The sequence below is a fragment of the Patiria miniata genome, unplaced genomic scaffold (genome assembly GCF_015706575.1).
Source record: "Patiria miniata isolate m_02_andy unplaced genomic scaffold, ASM1570657v1 HiC_scaffold_16, whole genome shotgun sequence".
Classification (NCBI taxonomy): domain Eukaryota; kingdom Metazoa; phylum Echinodermata; class Asteroidea; order Valvatida; family Asterinidae; genus Patiria; species Patiria miniata.
The window spans coordinates 15,962,659-15,984,909 of NW_024037054.1; the positions used below are offsets into that span (position 1 = coordinate 15,962,659).

At 38.9% G+C, this 22,251-nt stretch overlaps 1 protein-coding gene across 7 annotated transcripts in view; it reads right to left on the reverse strand.

Moving 5' to 3' along the window:
• Positions 1-21,446, reverse strand: part of LOC119723109 (mucin-2-like) — a 35,568-nt gene extending 14,122 nt beyond the window's left edge. For 2 of the 7 annotated variants that reach the window (XM_038193639.1, XM_038193641.1), the window contains exons 1-5: positions 21,250-21,446; positions 19,038-19,548; positions 17,371-17,439; positions 11,315-11,410; positions 3,972-4,178 (exon numbers count right to left, since the gene is read on the reverse strand). In XM_038193639.1, the coding sequence (XP_038049567.1) occupies positions 3,972-4,178; positions 11,315-11,410; positions 17,371-17,439; positions 19,038-19,251 (586 nt within the window). In that variant the 5' untranslated portion in view covers positions 19,252-19,548; positions 21,250-21,446. Of the gene's footprint in view, positions 1-3,971; positions 4,179-9,704; positions 9,843-11,314; positions 11,411-17,370; positions 17,440-19,037; positions 19,549-21,249 lie in introns of all 7 variants that reach the window. The other 5 variants (XM_038193642.1, XM_038193640.1, XM_038193643.1 and 2 more) reach the window with 5 other exon arrangements.
• Between the last annotated feature and the right edge of the window lie 805 nt (positions 21,447-22,251).

The following is a 22,251-nucleotide window of genomic DNA, read 5'->3' on the forward strand; positions in this document are numbered from 1 at the left end:
TGCGGACCAAATGATGTACATGCTGACAATCCATTTTTAATTCATGTACATATATATGAATTTTCATCATCACAAATTTGTAAGTGGAACATAAGGGAAAACCAAAGTAGCCACCAATTTTGTCGTGAGGGTTTCCCTAAACAATTCCCAGCACTTTAAATGAAAATAACATTCCCTGAATTGTCCCTGAGTGATATTTCCCCAAGAAATTTCCAACGTCCTGTGAGAACTATTTTCACTTTAACAAGTTTCCTGGCAAGTCACGAGGTGGTTGCAGCAAAGCAACTAAGATACTGATTACACACGGGCAACTTGTCTACAAGCGATGTCCTCCCTTCTCCCCTTATAGCCATCCTTTCCTCAAACAACTTGGCACAAGATGCACAAATTCCCTGAGTTTTCCCTGACTAGCTTTCCCCCTAATTCCCCAAGTATTCCCCGACTGGAAGAATAGCAAATGATTTTCAAGGTTTTCCCTCATTTCCAGAGCGCTTCAAGGAATCACCTCACCGAAAAACACCCTCATCCTGAAAGAAACAGGGTGGTCTCAAACTTTGCATGTTGGTCACCTAAATATACATGTAGCCAAGATCATGTCCATGGTGATATTCATGAATTCAAGGGGGGGGGGGTTTGGGGGGGATGACATGCATGAGATGCCATGATTACAGCAAGCCAAAAAGGAGTGTGGTCAGAAGTATAAACTTTGACCTCTCACCTGTGCCAGTATCAGTATCTGGGACAGAACTGGCAGTTTTGCCAGTATCTGTGAGGGGTGATGAGCTCACCGTTGTCGCTACAGAGGCTGCAGGCTGCTCAGTAACTGTTAAGTATTTACAGTTAGGGGATTAACAAAAATGCTAGTCTTTGGCATAATACATGTAGCCATTAGACCACAGCAAAAAGGTTCATAACTGGTAAAAGCAATTAACTTCATTTTTTCAAACAAGGTTACTAACAAATATGTCATTCTTACAACGTTTAAAAAGGTCAAAACTTCAACTTGGTTTTGAAACAAAGATAGCTCCTTTGCATCATTGCAGTTTTTTTAGTCACCCTGTATAATGTGTTTACATGTACATGTGTATCATGTGCGCATGTTGGTGCCGTGCGGATGTGAATGTTGTGGAATAAGATATATCAGAAGAAGTAAATGTTACCCCAACTTCTTGGTCCAGACATCTAAAACTCGGAAAAAATCTTCATTTAAAATTTCGATTTTAATATGATGCGAAATGCATAATGCATGTAAGCGACCAAATTGTTTTCCAAAAATAAGTACGGCGGACAACTTGCTCACGCAAAACGTGTGTTCACCGTCGATCGTGGACGTCCTATTGTCCCTCTTTTGTTTGTACTCTAAACTTTTTAGGAAGACTCCCATAGGTTTTGTACACGACCCCAATCCGGACGTATGCTGGGAATCGTGGACGATATTGTTCTCTTTTGTTCTCTGGTAATTTTCGTCCACAGTTTGAAAAGATGAACACGTACACACATTTCCCATTCTGTCGCATATGTGACATGTTCTTGCAAGATCGCACAGAACTGATCGGGGTTGGAAGTGAGTTTGAGTACAGGAAGTGGAATGAATTCTCTTCACAATGTTTCTTGTTCAAAATTTGTTTCATTTGGAATTCCATTAAATTGTGAATTTCCCAGCTTTTAATGTGACCCTTCTCCGATGGTTCAATGGTGGGCAATGCCATGAGACGGTGGACATATTCGAAAAGCGGACAATTTAATGAAAACATCAGAAATGTAAGCATCACAACCTCAAATCAGGGTTCGAACTTCACTTTTTTTGTATCACTAGGCAGCTGAGCTACTGAAACGGACTCTTAACTAGCCCGCAGGCATTTTCACTAGCCCGCATGTTTTTCTTTTGAGTGCCTCATAAACAACAATGTGCGTACATGCACAACGTGTATCCTGAGGCAATCTTGCCAGTGTTTTTTTTTTTTTTAATCTAATAACTTAACCCTAAACAATTAATAAAATTAGACACAAATTGATACAGGTTTGCTTTCGGAATGTAATGATTTATTTCTTCTCGTCCTTTCGTTTTTGCCTTAGCCCAACAGTTTTTGACTCGCCAGCTGGGCTACTTTATAAGGTAAAGCCCGCCGCTGTTTTTACTAGCATTTGGCTCGTAGCTACCGCTAAAGTCGAACCCTGCAAATGTGGTATCAAATTAAAGGGAACAACAAGAGCTTTCATTTGAGAGATGTGCCAGTGAAGATGGAATATAGTCAAGGTTTTTGGCTAAAATTATGGATTTTAAGTAGTTATTTTGGCACCTTGGTTTTACATGCAAATTAAAATGCAAGTGTTATTGCAATTTTTTTCTGTTCCCAGGCAGAGAGAGCGATTAATTTTTTATGTCAAAAGAGGTTTTTTTGTGAGATTATAATTTTCTTGTGAAATTGTAATTATGTTTTATCTTGTGTACCAAAGAAGAGTGGACAAACTGTAGCATGAGTTACCGTAACAAGAAATACATCCCTCTAGATTTTTGTTGTTTTTAATAATTGTTATGGCAGCATATGACTTTAACCCTAATGATGTAAGGGCACTGAAAGATTTTGCCAACAGTCCACAGCATTAGGAAATTTTGAAATGCAAGGTACGTATAAATTGTTTACCATATGTTCATTTTTGTGTAACGTATTACCGATAAAAAACTTATTGCCAGACCGACAGAACTATATTTTTTTGTCTTTTTTGTAGTTTCGGAGAAAAAAAAAAGGCTCTGGTTTCTGGTATGCGCGCGCGTCGCCGCAGCCATGCACGTCGGCAAAATGAAAAAGTTTTTTTTCAATGAAAGATGATGTCTCAAAATCACCAAACTCACTGGTTTGACTGGAATCCTGATGCTGCACAATTTTAACGTGTTTTTAGATGGGGTTACGATCGAGTATAAGCTTTATGTGGCCTCACTGGACTCCCATACATTTGCACTTAGTTTAGTCGGGCACCATTTGCAGTCATCAGCTGACTGAAGAAGGAAAAAACAGTAAAAAAAAAAAAAGCTGCGTCACTGCACCACTTTTTGGGCAAGCTCCATACCAGAAACCGGAGACTTTTGGGGGGGCCTTAGTTCCTTAATTTCAAGGGATCTTCTGCGAGAACAATCCGCCCTAAATATAAATTTACAAGGTAAAACGGTACAAAGTTGAAGGAACATCCCTTCTAAATGTATGAGTTACCATGGAATTTCCCCTATACAAGTTCTCATCTTCAGTTGATGGGCTACATGACCAAATTATGTACATGTTTTCAGGTGACCATCCAATGCATGTGGATAATATGGATTTTCATCACCACAAATTTGCAAACGGAATACGAGGGAAAACCACAGTAGCCACCAATTTTGTCGTGAGGATTTCCCTAAACAATTCCCAGCACTGTAAAATAAATAAAAACAACATTACCTAAATTGTCCCTGATATTTCCCCAAGAAATTTCCAACGTCCTGTGAGAACTATTTTCACTTTAAGTTTCCTGGCAAGTCACGAGGTGGTTGCAGCAAAGCAACTAAGATACTGATTACACACGGGCAACTTGTCTACAAGCGATGTCCTCCCTTCTCCCCTTATAGCCATCCTTTCCTCAAACAACTTGGCACAAGATGCACAAATTCCCTGAGTTTTCCCTGACTTGCTTTCCCCCTAATTCCCCAAGTTTTCCCCGACTGGAAAAATAGCAAATGATTTTCAAGGTTTTCCCTCATTTCCAGAGCGCTTCAAGGAATCACCTCACCGAAAAACACCCTCACCCTGAAAGAAACGGGGTGGTCTCAAACTTTGCATGTTGGTCACCTAAATGTACATGTAGCCAAGATCATGTCCATGGTGATATTCATGAATTCAGGTATTTTTTTTGGGGGGGGGGGATGACATGCATGAGATGCCATGATTACAGCAAGCCAAAATGGAGTGTGGTCAGAAGTATAAACTTCGACCTCTCACCTGTGCCAGTATCAGTATCTGTGACAGAACTGGCAGTTTTGCCAGTATCTGTATCTGGGACAGAACTGGCAGTTTTGCCAGTATCAGTACCTGTGACAGAACTGGCAGTTTTGCCAGTATCTGTGACAGAACTGGCAGTTTTGCCAGTATCTGTGAGGGGTGATGAGCTCACCGTTGTCTCTACAGAGGCTGCAGGCTGCTCAGTAACTGTTAAGTATTAACATTTAGGCGATTAACAAAAATGCTAGTCTTTAGCATAATACATGTAGCCAATTGTTGGGACTTGCGACAAGACTTGATTGAAACTTGACCCGAGACTCGTCTTCATTTGGACGTTTTTCTCGACTTGACTTTGGACTTGATCTGCATTTTGGGACTTTATCTTGACTTGACCTGGGACTTGATCTTTATTTGGAGACTTTATCTTGACTTGACTTGGGGACTTTATCTCGACTTGACTTGGGACTTGATCTTTATTTTGGGACTTTATCTTGACTTGACTTGGGGACTTTATCTTGACTTGATTTGGGACTTGATCTTTATTCGGGGACTTTTTCTTGACTTGACATTGGACACGGTCTTTACTTGAGGACTTTATCTTGACTTGACTTGGGACTTGATCTTTTTGGGGGGACTTTATCTTGACTTGACTTGGGACTTGATCTTTATTTGGGGACTTCATCTTGACTTGACTTGGGACTTTATCTTGACTTAACTTGTGGGACTTATCTTTTTTTGGAGACTTTTTCTTGACTTGACTTGGGACTTGATCTTTATTTTGGGACTTTATCTTGACTTGACTTGGGGACTTTATCTTAACTTGATTTGGGACTTGATCTTTAGTGGGGACTTGATTTTTATTTGGGGACTTGACTTGACTTGGGACTTTAGATGAAAATCCTGTAGAGATTTAGATGGTTTACCTGAGCAATAGACAGAATTTTGAGGACACAAGTGATGATTTTGAACTTCATATTCCTAAAATAAAATCATGCTCGTTCATGATTAACATTTGATGAAATATGCAAAAAATGAAACACACAGCAATACTTCTGAATGGCACAAAATGGAACAATATCGTTTATATACTCTTCATGTTTCTTGTAATGTTTAAGATCAATGAGTTGGGACCTGAATGAGACTTGCTCTCGACACAATCTGCTGATATGATAAAGATACAGTTTCACAAAAAACATCCACAACTTCACCACATTCAAGTTTGTCAACTCGATTTCCTACCTCCTGGGAGGCTGCCATTTTCTGAAGTTGATGAAGCATTTGTTGGTGATGCGGCAGGCGAAGAAGCAACCACTTCAGTGGTCAAATTATGCGGCCACAATGAGGCCGTGCTGTTTATTGGCTGATGAGTGGCTGTGGCTGATTTGCATGTAATGAATATCCATTAGCAGGTTACAAATTTATGCAACTGTTTTTTTGAGCAAGCAATTCTTTTCTAGTTCTATCCATGAAAACAGTGACCGACAGACATTTTAAAAGCTTTCGATCTAAAAATGGTAAAAACACAAACAAATAGAACCAATGAAAGCCACATGTAAGTAATATATGGTGGGATTGAGATGGTACGTGGGTAGGGATGCATGGTGCATATTAAAGCAAGCTTTAAGCTCATATTCCACTGTACATTGACAATATTTTTCTTAAACGCAGGCCTATGAACAATGTAGCTATGACAATTTGTACATGTATGCGTTCAGCATTATCACAATTTTCCAACAGACCACAAGAGGCAGCAACTACACATACACTCAACCCGAAAGAAGAAAGTCCCCCCTAATACTTGTTTGTCTAACTCAAAAACTACTGGGCTCCTCTCGCTCAAATAACGACTGATCAGTACAGAAATTCCTTAGCAATCCAGCCATACTCTTTGTTTTGCACAAAATAGCGATGAAGTCTACAAAATTATGCAATTTATGAAAAATGATACCAAAAAAGCAATGCACTTTTTGTATACGTGCAAGTTGAGTGTGAACATTTCCTCTCTAACGCAATCCTCCAACACAAATTTCCTAAAATTAATTTCAAAATTTGTTGGTTATCTTTTCACCTTTTCCTTTACTGCATACTTTTCATGTTCTTCGAGGTTCAGTAAAGGAAAGGGTAAAACGATAACCAACAACATTTGAAATTATTTTTAAAGAATTTTTGTTGGAAGACGAAAAGTTTAGTGTTGAGTGTGAACATTTTGTCTCAATTTTGTCACGAAATGCTCACACTGAACTTGCACGTATACAAAAGTGCAACTTATTTTTGGTATCTTTTGTCATAAATTGCATAATTTCGTACACCTTATCACTGTTTTGGCCCAAATAAAGAGTAGCTGGATTGCTGAGGAATTCCTGTACTGATTAGTAGTTTTTGAGTTGACAAAAAAGTATTGGGGGACTTTCTTTTTGGGTTGAGTGTATGTACCAGAAATGTTGTCATGCCATTTCCCATGGAAAAAAAAGTTCTGAATTTTTCCAGTCGTGGGATATCATCTCACCAAAGATGAAACACAGTCTGATAAATAATTCTTGGAACGTACAGTTCATGCCTCCACATTTTGTTGACAGCAATACAATTTTGCGGACAAGAAAGAACAATTGGGCGGTGTCGAACTCCAACCTGCCCTACCTCCCCAACCAATAGCAATGCTTTTGAATAAACGTAACTAAATCCAAGTTGCAATGGGGTCATTCTAATTCAGATCAAGTTGTAGAATAAGTAAACAAGAGTTTCTTGGCAAACGTCTTTTGTAAACATGTGTAAACATGTGCGGCAACTTTGTAAGGATTGCATTTCTTTCGCGGTGTCCGCTACTTTAATGTGAATGGAAGTCAATATAGGAAGTTCTTTGTGTGGTTGTGTTACACGTACAGCAGCTTCGTGTGCCAGAATGCGAGAAGCATTTTGTTTCAGAATGTTTGTGTGTGGGATGTGGTAAAGCAGCATCCTTTAAACATAACAAATTTTGGATCATATTAACAAATTGTTAACCATGAGCATTTTCACTGAAACCGATATGGCTAACTTCCTAGTATGCGAGTATAATTCGTGCCCGTTTCACTTTTGGGTAATTCCAGTGCCACAGACATTACAAATCAGACATTTCTTTGGTTTTGTACTTTTGGGAGCTCAGTAGATTAATCATGGTTAATTGGATATGTCATGGACGTTATAATTTTTTTTTTTTTATGAAATTTAATGGCCCTGACAGAGCTTAACCATGAATATCTAATTAATTATTCAGAGGAATGATCCAAAATTTCTAGTCTGTAATCTCCTTGACCATTAACCCTAACCCCGTGGGTATTTTTACTAGAAAGTATCCTGAATCTGCCAAAATCCACCAATTTTGCCATGCAAAGAAAATGTTGGTGGCAAGTGAGTCCATCAGAATCCACCAGTTAGCCAGGAGTAAATCAGTGAGATCCTGAATCCATCAAAGCCCCCAACTGCTCAATATGGAGGTATCCTGAATCCATCAAAATCCTGCAGTACTGCTAGGCTTACTGTCCTGAATCCATCAAAATGCCCCAACTGATTCCACCAAAATCCTTCAAAACAGGGATGTGGATTTTGATGGATTTAGGTACCGGTACGTTAGGGTTAAGCCTGGTTTCCACAGCGACCTTAAGCTTACGCAGACTGCGCAGACAGTACGCGGAACAGTCGGCCAGTCGTCTGCCAGGTAGTTTGCGTCTGTCTGAGTTGTCGGCGACACTTCAGGATGAAATGTTTCCACATGGCAGTGTTGCAGTTTGGGTCCTGTTTGTGCTTCACTTTGCATTTCGTACGTCGATATGGAAACTAGGCTTTATGTTATGGTGGATGTACATAAGATTTGAAAGATACATTTTGTGGTTTATTCACTGAGCTCCTGAGGTAGAAAATATTGTCTATAATTTGTAATGTCTGTAACGCTGGAATTGCCTTTTTCTCAAGTATCAAGGTTTCCTAAAACACTAAATATATAACCCGATTGGGTTTTTTTCCATTCATTTGTAAATCTCCGGTGTTTGAAACTAACTTTGAATTCTGTATCCTGATAAATTTCATGTTTTTCAATGTATATCCTTCTTGTTTTTCACTCTTCTATGCACTAAACTGAGTTTAACCATATTCTCCTTCATATTCTATTTTTGCTGTGGAAGCCGAACAAAAGTAACACTTATAGACAAGGAACTGAAGTGCGCTGACTGCAAAAGTGATTCAAATGAGGAAGTGGTATCTGCGAAATAATTCAGAAGCAATGTTGGCATATAGACATGACTCTCTTTGCCAGAAAAATGTGGGCGTGTGATGCTCCAATTTATGAGGAAACGAAAGAGAAAAGGAAAAGATAATGTACATTAACATCACAATCAGAAACTACAGTGAGAGCCATAACAGTTGGGTCGTTCTGTAAATTTAGGGTCCAAAGTGTGACATTTCTGATGTGCCTTTTAACTTGGCACTTTGCCATTTGCCATTCAAGTAGGCCCTATCATTAAAATTGGCTTCAAATGATTATTTACTTGTTGGGTAGGTAGTTTGCTATTCATAATCACTCTTGGAGGCTAGGGAGTGCATCGGAATGATTAGGACATGGATGTCGGATGTAACAGGGACAGGAAAAAAAGTGGACTCTAAATTTATAGAATGACCCAGATATATAACGAGGAAATATAACGTAGATGCATATCACAAAACTTAAACAACATTGATAGCAGGATACAGGCCAAAGGGCACACCGGCATGTACCAGAAATGAAACCATTGTACTTCCCTAATGATCGTTAAAGTGAGCTACCAATTATTTTACACTACCAGCACTTAGAAACTTAAACACCAACCAGTTTCGGTTCAATAGGACATTTTTCAGGGCAAAGAGGGTATGTGGTAAATAATAGGGGCGGAACCGATGTGCAAAGTGGGAGGGACATTTTAATTTTTTTTTGGGGGGGGGTGTTTAAGGTATTTTGTAGAAAAATAAGAGAGGGCTGGGTGATTTAGAGAGAGGATGGAGGATTTGGGGAAAAAAAATTCTGGGTTGAGAGAGTCTGTGGAAAATATGAATGTCATGGCGGAGGAACCAATATATACATGAAGCTGTCACATGAAGACATGCACCTTCCACTTACATCGGACTTCAAATGATGTGGTAATGGGCGGGGTCGAGGGCGTGGTCAAGGGCGTGACCAGAATACCACCTATAGTGGTGGCCACGGGTGGGGTGGCGGTCCTAACTTCGTCAGTGTTTAGATCTTGGGTGGTGGCTGCCATTAATTGAAACAATGGGCATTCACAATGCAAAATTAGCAAGAACCCTGATTTGAAAGGGAAAATTCGAGAAAAGTCACTGATGAATTGAGAGCAGAGCACTACACAACAGTGCAAGTAGATGTTCTTTCTTGTGTTGGAAAACCCCACAAAAGTACTACGAGGATTTTGCTGCATAGCATGTGTTTTTAGCAAGAAAGTATTGATTGCAAATGGAACAGTTCAGAAAAGTGATTGCATACTGAAAAATTGATAAACAATATACGGTAGTCAAAGCAAATGTAGATTTTCTCTTTGCGTGTTGAAGAAAAGTACAACTACAAGAAAGTTTCTGCTACACAAGTGCACTAAGTCAATGCAACAATATATTAACTTAAATTGCTGCCAGGTTTTTTCTTCCGTTTTTAAATACCAAACGGTACTTTTCGGACAATTGCAACACTTGCAACATGTAATAAAAAGGTCTTACTGGACGTGACAGTAGCGGAGTCTTTCTCGGTTGTCAGGGGTCTGCCCTGTGTATTGCCCTGGGGTGTCCCCTGGGGTGTGCCCTGTGTATTGCCCGGGGTTGTGCTGTAGGTTATGGTCCCAGTCGAAGTTGTGAAATCTGCACACATTTCATGTAATGTTAGTACATAGCAGTTTGTTATTTGGTCAGCTGCTTTTCAGTACATTTTTTTTCTCCTTTGTTTTTAGCCCTGACTCACATTTCCTGTTCAGTATAAGGCCAAACATTTTCGTTTCCATCCAATAATTCCAGATGTTTCAATTGTTTTGTTGCTAAATTAAATAGCATCGTCATGCCTGCATGAGAAATTTCAGAATGTTATAAACAGAAAAGGGTGCTTAGAATCTGAAATAAAACATAGCTGAACCTGTGCAATTACAGAGTACATGTAGTATCGTTATCGTTAGCAATTAGTAGTTACCATGGTTACAGGGAATTAACTTGCATACAATAGGGACCATGACGTGAGTGATCCAAATTTAGATGCATATTTCTTGCACTCGCAACGTTTTTCATGCTACCGTGTTAAAACTTGCAATAACCATTTTTTTTTGGGGGGGGGGGCTATTGTGTAACAGTGCTATTGACAACTTGATATCATATTGCCTGATGAACAGGGGTAATTGTGAAGGGCTTTGAGACCTTTGGTATATAAAGCGCTGTATAAGCACTATATTATTATTATTATTATAACTCATTCATGAATTTTTTTCTGTTTATCTGCATCTGTGGAGAATTTTTAGCACAGGTCAATGTCATACATAATGGGCTGTATTAAGTGTTCCATAGACCCTAGGCACCAGTGTTCCTTAAGCCCTTCTCTTCCCATGGCTCGTATCCGGCACCAATTTCACAGCTATGGTAAGCGCTGGAGCCTGCCATTCAAGCTAAATGCTAATAAGCTAAGCAAGCCACGCCAAACTGGTAGCTAAAGCCTGTACAATGTACATGTATTGGGTTTGCTTGCTTCGTTAACAGTTAAATGTAATACGTATTAGGGTTCTTGGTCAGCTATGTATTAGTTTGAAGCTTTTCCAAAATCGGAAACTCATTCAGAGATATGCTAAAACTTTTCTCGTGTCTGCGTTGATTTGTGCATTTGTTTATGGTGTAAATCGAAGACACACAACTGCAACATCATCGATGAATTAAGGACATGCAGGAACCAAATCGAGGATGACATTGATTAGAAAACGTGTACAAAACCAATGAGTGCTGTTGCAAAAAAGTTACAGAGTATAAACAAAAAAGGAAAAGGAAGAGGAACAATAGAAAATCCTTGATTTACACCATAAACAAACGTGTCTGTGTGGGCATGTGTGTTTTATGGCACACTGGTATTTTTGTAGGCCCTCAAATTTTGCGTGGGCCCCAAATTTTTCATAGGCCCTAGGCACAGTGCTTCGATACACATGTGCCTATTGGATAATCCGGCCCTGAACATATCACCCTGTATCCGCCAAAACTTGTAGCCAGGAAAAAAAAAAAATTGGTAATTTTCTGGATAGACGTAGTATTGGGTCCGACATGAAAAGGACTTAAATTGGGAAGTGTAACCTTTGACCTCTCACCTTTGACTGTATTAGAATCGGTAGTAATGTCAGTACCTGTGACTGATGACGTACCGGTAGTGGATTCTGCCGTCGAAGGCTGCTCCGTGGTCGTGACTGTATTTAGGCAATTTAAATAAACGCTATAGTCTTTGGCGAAATGCAACAGCATCGGGATATGACACTGAATCACAATTTACAAGATGTTACTGACAGCGATTTTTGGCAATTTTGAGTAATCACATTCAGCATGTTGACTGCAGTCTCGATGGAATGCATGAATGTCAAAACAAAAACTAATACGATATGCAAACCACTTGTAAATCTTTCCTCTTCAAATTGCTGGAGATTTGCCATTAAATTCCAAATGGCTCCACACAAAAAAAACAACTGAAAAACAGGAGGAATAAAGATCCGAGAGTTCCTTCTAAAATCACACTTTTCCTGATTTCAGGATTTTTGACTGGATTTTTCATAATTTCAGGATTTTGAACGATCTTCCCGTAATTTTTGAAATCTGGAAATTCCCTGAGGTTTTACCATAAAGGTGTTTTTACCAATAAAAGTATAAAACAAGGTATGTTAGGGGTGTCTTTAGGCAAACACAAACATACATCATGGACCTTAAGTTGCTATGGCGTCTCCGGCAACCCTCGGACCCTCTGATTTGCCATAAAATTAAGATCACTCAATCTCATTCTTGTCTACTAAACTGAAACATTTATGTTAACTAAAATTAATCACCACCATGCGTACTCGCAAAAGTTGGTTTGGATTGAATGATTTGGACCAGACAGTATAGAGATTCTACAGTAGAACATCATGCAGTTGGTAAAAATTAATAACAGCAATTACTGCATCACCATTTCTATGGTTATATACGTACATGTACATCTTCAACAGAATTATCCTATAACATGTACACGTACGTATAACATTAATTTCATGCCATATTCCAAAGTGAGACGGTCCGTATGTTTGTGTATACATGTCACCATGACTACTTATTGACAACAACACAATGCGGTTCTGATAGCACATATCATGTGATCGCAACAATAAAACAGAATACAAATGATTTGAAGCACTTGAGTTTGGTTCATAGTTTACATAAAGAAGCGCAAATAGGAGCAGAGTCCAATAAGGCCACAAAAAAAAGTCTCCGGTTTCTGGTATGTGCGCACGTCGCCGTAGCCATGCGCGTCGGCAAAATGAAAAAGTTTTTTTTCAATAAATGTCTCAAAACCGCCAAACTCACTGGTTTGACTGGAATCCTGCTGCTGCACAATTTTAATGTGTTTTTAGATGGGGTTATGATCGAGAATAAGCTTTATGTGGCCTCTCTGGTCTCCCATAATATTTGCACTAAGTGATTTAGTCGGGCACCATTTGCAGTCATCAGCCGACATTTGAAGGAAAAAAAAACGGTAAAAAAAAAAAAAGCCGCGTCGCCGCACCACTTTTTAGGCAAGCTCCAAACCAGAAACCAGAGACTTTTTTTTTGGCCTAAAGTACCTTTATCATTCATTTTTTTTTGCATCGTAGGTGACACATATTTTTCCTTTGAAAAATCAATTTACACAGAGCACAAAAGACATCGAAACCATATACATGTACCCCCCACAGCAAAAAAATATTTTTAGACACTTCAAAACAAAATTTGATCTGCACTAGGCTACTGCAGGATGCGAACATTTGTAGCTTGATTGGTATCATAAATAGAATAAACCTGTGGTTTTATACGGAACTGATAATTATTTTCTCTTCCAAATGTTTAATGGCCTGCGACTTCCTTTTTAGGCAATACTGCATTTGTCTAAAATCTCTTTGTTTTAGACAAAAGAATGATTATTTTTACAGTTTCAGATATGCCAATGAATGGGCAAAACATGTAGGCCTATGTAAGTGATGTTCATTCTATTTTCAAATTCACAGTGATAAATTAATGGAATCTGATTCATACACGTACATTTTATTAACCCTAACCTTCCCAAAAGTTCTCCTTAATCCTCCTTGAATAAGTGAAGGATTTCAAAGGATTGAGGCTATATGGCAAAACGTGTGGCTGATTTTGGAGGAAGCACTGTGTCAAGGTCTTAGACCGTACCTTGTGCAGAAAAAAATGCTCAGCCGTGCATAAATTCAGGCCCAGATTATACTTGAAATCCTCCACTCTGCTCCAGGATGTCACTGGCTCTGCCTCAACATATTGACAGTGATTGCCGGAGGATTTTGCAGGATTGAGGCAGTACGTGGTCACCCCTCCAAGGACCACATTCAAGAAATAAGGGATGACTTTGAAAGAATAGGGCTGTATTCAATTTTTACATGCAGGCAGTTGGAGGATTTTGCAGGATTGAGGCTGTATGCAATTTTTAAATGGAGGCAAACAGTTGGAGGATTTTGCAGGATTGAGGTTGCATCCTAGCAAAAATGCCTAGGGTTAATAAAAAGGTCAATGTATAAAACACAAGAAATAAAATTAAATTCATACTTTATAGTTTGTCAATTTTAAAATGAAGGCACTAATTGTGATGGTTCAAATTGTGCACAAAATTATTTCCCAGCAATTTTTTTCCAGCAAAAGAGCATTATTTAAAAAAAAAAAGAAGGTTGGCTATACATGTAATACAATTCAGCACACGCACTTCCTTCGCACATCTGCGTGTTACGGTACTCTACCTCATTATTCATGAGCAGCTGCTGGCCATGTGCAGTAATGACTTAGGAACAAGCCTTGTTGTCATGGCAACCATACATGTACATTATGCAGGCACAACAATGCCCTGGGCATCTTGGTTATTTGGATTGAACGTGAAGGTGATAGAGAAATCCAGTACAATACAGCAAACAACCGCACCAATGTGTCAGAATTAAGCGCTTTTATATTTTCATGATAGCTAGACCTACACCTCTCCCCCACCCAACATGCACAACTGCAAATTACGGTTAACCCTAATTTCCAAAATAAATATATTAAAGTTGGTATATAATGCATAGTTTTTCAAAATTTCGATTTTCTTTTCCGAACGAAATTTAAAAGAATAGGGCCTATAATGTCCTGCAACAAATAAATGTGCTTGTTTGTTTTTGCAGGCCTATACAGTTTTAACAAGTGCTTTTAAATGGTGCGCTCCAGTTTAGAAAGTTTTGAGAGAAATGCTATATTCATATCTAGTGACGTATCAGCTCATACATTATGTACAATGTACATGTATGTTAATTTTGGGAACCACACGTTTGTGTATACATTCGTCTGGTTTGCCAATCCTAGGTTCGCGACACTGCTCCGTGATCATAGAAGGCCTACGTGCAGCCAGGCCGGCCTGGCTTGACTACACTCCTACGTTCTATCAGAATCTCTGCTACTTTTCCTCTCACTGGATCGCAAACATGTTGTTTTCCAAGTTTTGTTTTACGGCACGACACTGTGTATACGCACTGTGTATACGTACATGTGCACATTACGTACAGTTAAGCTGTACAGCTGTTGAAATTATTATTCATAAACTGCGCAAAAGTGCATGCGCACACTACCGGTAGGTCATACTGGCTTCAGAAGGAATAAGGAGCATCCTGCTCTTAATTCAAAAATTGAAATTAATTGATTAGGCCAAAGAAAAAGTCTCCGGTTTCTGGTATTTATAAGCACGCGTCGCCGTAGCCATGCGCGTCACCAAAATGAAAAAGTTTTGTTTTTTTCAATGAAAGATGATGTCTCAAATCCGCCAAACTCACTGGTTTGACAGGAATCCTGCTGCTGCACAATTTTAACATGTTAAATTTTAGATGGGGTTACGATCGAGTATAAGCTTTATGTGGCCTCTCTGGACTCCGATATATTTGCACTAAGTTTAGTCGGGCACCATTTGCAGTCGTCAGCCGACATTTGAAGAAAAAAAACGGTAAAAAAAAAAAAAGCCGCGTCACCGCACCACTTTTAGGGCAAGCTCCATACCAGAAACCGGGGACTTTTTTTTGGCCTTACTTGTCATGGCCCATTTTTCCATTCAATGTCTCATGGGAAAGCTCATAACTAATGTAATGCCAGAAAATTATCAATTCAATTTGAAAATCTATTTTTAAGGTGCCACACCCAAAAAGCTTTTACATACACCAACTTTAATGCTCTTGCTAGTTTTACGGAAGTCGACACAATTTGTGCACACCTGTCATTTGTCAACCTTATTGTTGTTCTTGAACTTTACCCCTTTTAAAACAAAAGAAATCCTTCTGTGCCATGAATCACAAAGAAAATAAGTTCTACTTCAATAAAAAGTAGGATTTTATAAGCAATAAAAGTAACCAAAAAAAATATATATTTTGGGAAATTGTCTCCAGGATTTGATCCCAGCTCCTCTAGCTTTCAAAAGGTCAATTTGTTCTTTTCTGCTAAGGACGAAAGGAATTTGAAACCTCACATACATTTGTAATGTTATGTTGCCATCCCATAACTACAAATTACAGCTTCTGTAAAAAGAGCCACTTCAAATAAATAAACATAAATAAATACATCAGAAAAATTCTTGGATGACCTGACTAGCTATTTTAACCTTTAAGATGCTTACATTAATTATGGGGATAACTATAAGTGTTATCATTTGAAAATAATCAATACTAGAAAAAAAATACATGTGTACAAATATACAATAATAAAGATCCAACATACTAAGGCCAAAAAAAAAAGTCTCTGGTTTCTGGTATGGAGCTTGCCCAAAAAGTGGTGCGGCAACGCAGCTTTTTTTTTTTTTTTTACCTGATTTTTTTCCTTCAAATGTCAGCTGATGACTGCAAATGGTCCTCGACTAAACTTAGTGCAAATACATGGGAGTCCAGAGAGGCCACATAAAGCTTATTCTCGACCATAACCCAATCTAAAAACACGTTAAAATTGTGCAGCAGCAGGATTCCAGTCAAACCAGTGAGTTTGGCAGTTTTGAGACATCATCTTTCATTGAAAAAAAAACTTTTTCTTTTTGCCGACGCGCATGGCTACGGCGACGATTGCGCATACCAGAAACCGGAGACCGGCTTTTTTTTTTTGGCCTAATCCTGCTAATGCCAACAAAATCCAGCCATGAACACATTTGGAATTTAAATGGCAAATCCTGTTGAAAGAGGTACACATCTGAAAGATCTGGTGCGAGTAGAATGACATGGTACAAATAGTTCCATGCAATTCTTGTATTTTTAGTTAGACTTCAAAGTTATATTTTTGCAGCTAGACCAGTTTGCAATCATGGCAAAAGGGAATGCATAGTCAATACGGTACGACGACAAACACAAATACTAGCCCTGCGTATTAACAAAAATGAAGCAATATTAAACAATGCTATTTTAATTTTTTTTTGTGGTTGGCGGATAGTTGCTTGACAAATGTGCTTCACATTTGATTTGCATTTAGCAAGGCCAAGCTTCCATATTGTACCAGTTTTAATACTAAAATTAATTTTACCAAATTGTGCCGTGGACAACGTTTCCAGAAAAAAAATCACTATTTTTTTTGTGTGTAGATTTGTGGTCCCCATGCAATGTGCTTGATTAAAAAGTGGCAATGTGTTTTACGTGTATGTGACGTGAATACATTTTCTCTAATTCGTTAACGCATGCATCAACAATGGATATGTTGCAACAATGATGGGTGTGGTCAAAATGTTGCCACGGGAACACACAATGCCATCAAACCTCACGATTCAAACCATGAACAACCATTAAAGCCAACACAAATTTCTGAAACTTCTGGGGGGTTTTCTCCCACAAAATGTGAAGTCAAATTCGACTTGTAACACAATATCTGAAACGCAAGTCCCTTTTGTAGAAAAGTAATTTTATTGTCTAAAACTTAAAAAAAAAAAAACCTTGTTGAAGTTTAAAGGTTTTCTGTACTCTAAAATTTAAGAAAAATGATTTGGATCATTTATTAAAATCTACCATTTTGAAAAGACAAAAAATTGAAAACAAAATTTACGTTGGCCTCAAAAGTTTCTTAAAAGCATGCATTAACAGCAAAACACACCTCTTAAATCCGGCAAACAGAAAAACAAAAACAAAACAAAAAAGACAAAAAAGGAACTTACTAATATCCGGTAAGCAGGGTTCGACCAGCTCAATTAATCGTGTGGTGTTTATAGGCCACAGCCTCACATCTGTACACAATAGACAAATATTGATGGTTAAAGGGAAGATACAACAATTTGCAAACATCACAGAACAGAATGATCAAATTATCACGAAATACCTTACTGAATTGTTAGGGAATGACAGTCTAAAGCATCCTTTAAAACCGTAGCTCCTGGTGTGCTGTCATTTTCAAGAAAAACTGTATTTTTCCAACGCTGGTCAGCCGACCAGCGTTGGAGAAAACTGGCTTTTTTCAAAAACTGTTCCTACTTTTTCATATTTAGTTATTCTGACTTCTCTTTGCAATTGATTACACACCTGTGAAGGGGTACATGTACAAGCCTGCTAGACTGATTCTCTGAACTTACAATTCCCCCAATGTCTATAAATTCTCCGTTTCATCTTAAGTGGGGTCAGGGAGCCAGACTACAAGAATATGAAAGGTTTTCTCGGTTTTTCTAGCATCTACAAGCACAAAACGTGAAGTAAGTCAGTTTAAAAATATTTTCTATAACATACTAATCCTCCAAATCCAATTATTTCTGAAAATTGCAGCAAAAGCAAATGTTGTACATTCCCTTTAAACACAGACTTCAGAATCTATTAAACACCAGACATTTTTATTTTGTACAGCGGATTTTATTCGATAAAGAATGTTTTGACAGCAAACCTTTGGCTAAAATTAGGGTGTGCATTTACGGGTGGTACAGGAACCGGGTACTCAACTGAAAAAAAATACCGGGTACCCGGATAACCGTGAAACAAAGAAACCCAACCCCAAAATTCAAATCTTGGAAGTAGCTGTTCAGATTGTTCATAAAGGTGCGCACGATAAGGCCAAAAAAAAAATAAGTCGGTCTCTGGTCAGCGCGCGCGTCGATTTTAATCATGCGCGTCGATCTTTTTTTTTCTCCAAAATGTTCCACGGTAGCTCCAACAGCGCCCTCTATTTCCGCACCTCCTCAATTTTTTTTTACCAAAGAGCACCAAGGAATGGGAAATTGCACCAAGGCAAATGATCGAAAGCACCAAGGCAAATTATGGAGGACACCAATGTACATGAGGACACCCAAAAAGCAAAATAGTACCCCACCTTGTCTGTACAATCCAAGCTTGAAGAAAAAAAAAAAAAAAAGCTGCGTGGCCGCGTCAATTCCGGAACTTTGGTCTGACCAGAGACCGAATTTTTTTTTTTTGGCCTTACCCTACCTACCCTATTTTGACAGCCCCTACCCTAATTTTTTTTTTTGGGGGGGGGAATGAGGAAAAAGAACCAAAAATTTTCAGTTACTACCTTATACCCCTTGACAACACGCAGACACTTCCATATGATCGTAGATAACAAGTGGCGCACTCTCTGTGCAACTTTTTACCGGCACAGAACACAGTTGCAACTGGCCGTTTGGAAATCCGAATATTCGGTCAAACGCAGTTTCCAGTAATCGATTACTAAATTATTTGAACAGCCCGCTTAAGGTAGCATTAAATTATATGTGATGACTGCATTATGACTTACAAATTATACCTACTCCAATTCTTCAAAAATCATCTGAAATTAAGAATTTTTGGTCTTAAATATTATTAGGCAACAGACAAACACAGGAGATATAGTGAGAAATGTTACCTGGGAATGTGGGTAGTTTCGGGAAGCCTGTGCAGGTACCGTTTAATGTGCAATTTCTGTTCCCATCTGTAGAGTTCTTCAAACAGTGCTGCACAGCACTAACACGACATGTGCAAAGAATTACGCACAAGGACGTCCAGTAAAAAATAACATTCGAGATACACCACGCAGCACCCATGACGTCCAGCGAATGTCTCGTCATCGACAAGCTCATGATCGATAGTACATGTAGTTCCCAATTAGATTTGATGAGCACAGATAACACATTGGCTTATTTCCTCAACTTCACCGATTGCTCAATCCACAAACTGTTGAACTGGAATAAGCAGTGTATTTGTGATGTCATCATCAGCTCATCTGCTGATTTTTAGTTGACAAAAATCATCCAAAAATCTGGATCTCGGAAGCGCTTGATGTTATCGATGAACTGCACGTCTGGCACTTAATTTGATTTAAGTAAAATCAGTGGGTTCCTGCCCTTGGTAGTGCATGTTGCTGGCGGCCTTTCAACCTGTACAGTAAAAAAAAACAAGCACGAGATTCCCTGAAGAAAATTCTAGGAATGTTTTTGATAAGTGAATGATATTCCTTCAGGCAAGGCTAGCATTTCATGGATAGACTGTAGGCCAACAGACTACGTATGTACTGTGGCACTACAATAACAATGTCATTTCAGGAGACAAGTTACCATGGCAACATGGCATCAACCTTAAACTACAAATGGAGGATGGCACAGAGCAAATGAAAAAACCACATAATGTGTACATGACACGCACAAGAAAAGCTCTGAATAATTTACAAAAAGACATAAATCACATTAGGCAATCTCATTTTCTACTTATTATTATAATATAATTAAAGGGGCACTATAGGTCCTGAAATCCCCAAAAATATCATGTTTTGGATTGTTTACTTTAATAATGAGCCTATCTCAAACATCTGGTTGAAAGGAAACCAACCTAATGTCTTACCGTTCCAGAGAAAAGTAAAAAAAAAAACCAGTTATTTACATCGGACACGACGGAGTACGAATACGTTTTTCGTGTCGTTCTCATTGTACGATATACACGTTGTGTGTCTCGGGAACAGCGGGGACCAATCACCAATGGAAAAAAAATATGGTTTCTTCAACGTCCGCAAAAGGCGAACACTTTACGAATGAAATCACAACTAGCACCCAAACAGCTCAAATTTATGGGGTCGCAAAAGTGGACCCCTAAATTCGTTTTCGCATGCATAATACAGGAATAACACAAAAACGCCCAGTTTTTAAAGGATAGTTGTGTGGATGTTTATATCCTACTTTTAAATGTTCAACATCATCTCATTGAAAATGCGTTTTGTAGCCCAATTGGGCTGTTCCAGGACCCAGTGTCCCTTTAATGAAAATCAGAGGGTGTAAAAACACATGCAGTCTACTGTTGTGATTAGTCCTTGCAGCCCTACGAACAGAGCTGTAGTGTAAACACCGACTCTCTTTTAACAGACATGTGTCTTAATTACTGTCGCCATTATTAATAGCGATAATAATGGTCGCCATTATTTATAGCGATAATAATGGCAACTATTATGGAAAAAAATTTGCAACCTGACGCCACTTTTTTCTTCATATATCATCTCAATAAAGGTCAGTCATATGCATTGCAAAAATGATGATAAGACATCATATCTGGGACTGAAAAACATTTCAAATTTTGTTAGGAAATACTTAGAAAAAAATTCTTGACTCCTTACACAACCGCTGAAGTGGCGTCAGGTTGCAACATTTTTTCCACAATTAAGACCCATGTTTAAAAAAAAAAAAGAGGGAAGAACGTTGCAACCTGATGCCACTTTTTTCTTCATAATGAAGGTCATTCATTGCAAAATTTTATCATTGGGTTGTAGCAAAAATGATGATAAGACACGAATCTGGGACTGAGAAACATTTCCAATTTTGTTAGGAAATACTTTCATAAATCAGTTGCAGCCTCCATCATGTCCATAATTATAGGGGATGAGGAAGGAATGATACGCTATAGCCACACTATAGTGCGTGATGTGCGGCCTCGGTATTGCTGCGCGAACCGTACGTGTGTGTGTTGACCCCACTGCACACTTAGGAAACTGTGTTCCTAGCTCCATGCACGGACACGGTCACGCTGTACAACGAAAATTCAGAACAAATTTGACATAAAAGAAACAGATATTACAAGGCAAAAACTATACTTACGAACATCATAAATGCTCGCGATCGACACCCAAATGCCTGCATAATGACAGCCTCATGCAGCTTCCAGCTATTAATGATAATATTAAGTGTCTTGGCTAGCTTCGTAGAATTTTACCGATATTCACCTTGGTTTACGCACGGATATAGTCCGTGGTTTGCGTTGATGCGATGGTATTTCAAATAATTTGGGTGGCGCTGCACTGATCATGCGCAAAACGAAACAATCAAAGGGGAAATCCCAAGTTTTCCCCGAAGCTGTGCGTATGTCGTTGCCATGGGTACATTTTCCATGAAGAGGCTATACTTATATAAACAAACAAGAACTTATATAAATAAGTCTGATCATAAGTGAGGGAAATAGTATATTGTTGTCCCTACTGCAGCGGCGTAGCTAAAAATACGGGAGTGGGGGGGGGGGGCATAAAAAAAAAAATCGTCGCCCCGGTCGTCCCCCGGCCCCCCGTCGTCCCCCCCCCCCCCCTTGGATACGTGGCAATCTGAAGAAAAAAAAATCACGAAACCATGATTAATATTAAAGTGCCTTTTTTAACATTTACATTTTGTTTTTGCGAAAACCCTGTTTTTCGTGATTACGTCCCGTACCGTGCGCGTGGAACGCGTAAAGCGATACCTATTGTCTGACAATGACCATGAATTCGTTTTTGAACGGCACCCCCATTGAAAGATGGTGTCCATCCCCCCCCCCCCCCTGACTATTTTATTTAAAAAAAAAAAAAAAAAAAGTCTACCTTTGAGCACGGAGAAATTGGGCGCACTTCCACTGTAACATCCACCCCCCCACCCCACCCCACACCCCCACACTCGCCGTGCCCCCGTCCCCATAGGATGATAACCCCTGCTATGTGTGTGGTCCCCGGTGTGGCGCGGCCCTTTTGTGTTTCGTCTCTAGTGCCTTGCTGTAAACAAAAACTTTTACCTCAGAATTCACAGTTTACAACTGAAACTTTATCAAGCTCTAAACTTTCCCATTCGTATAATGAG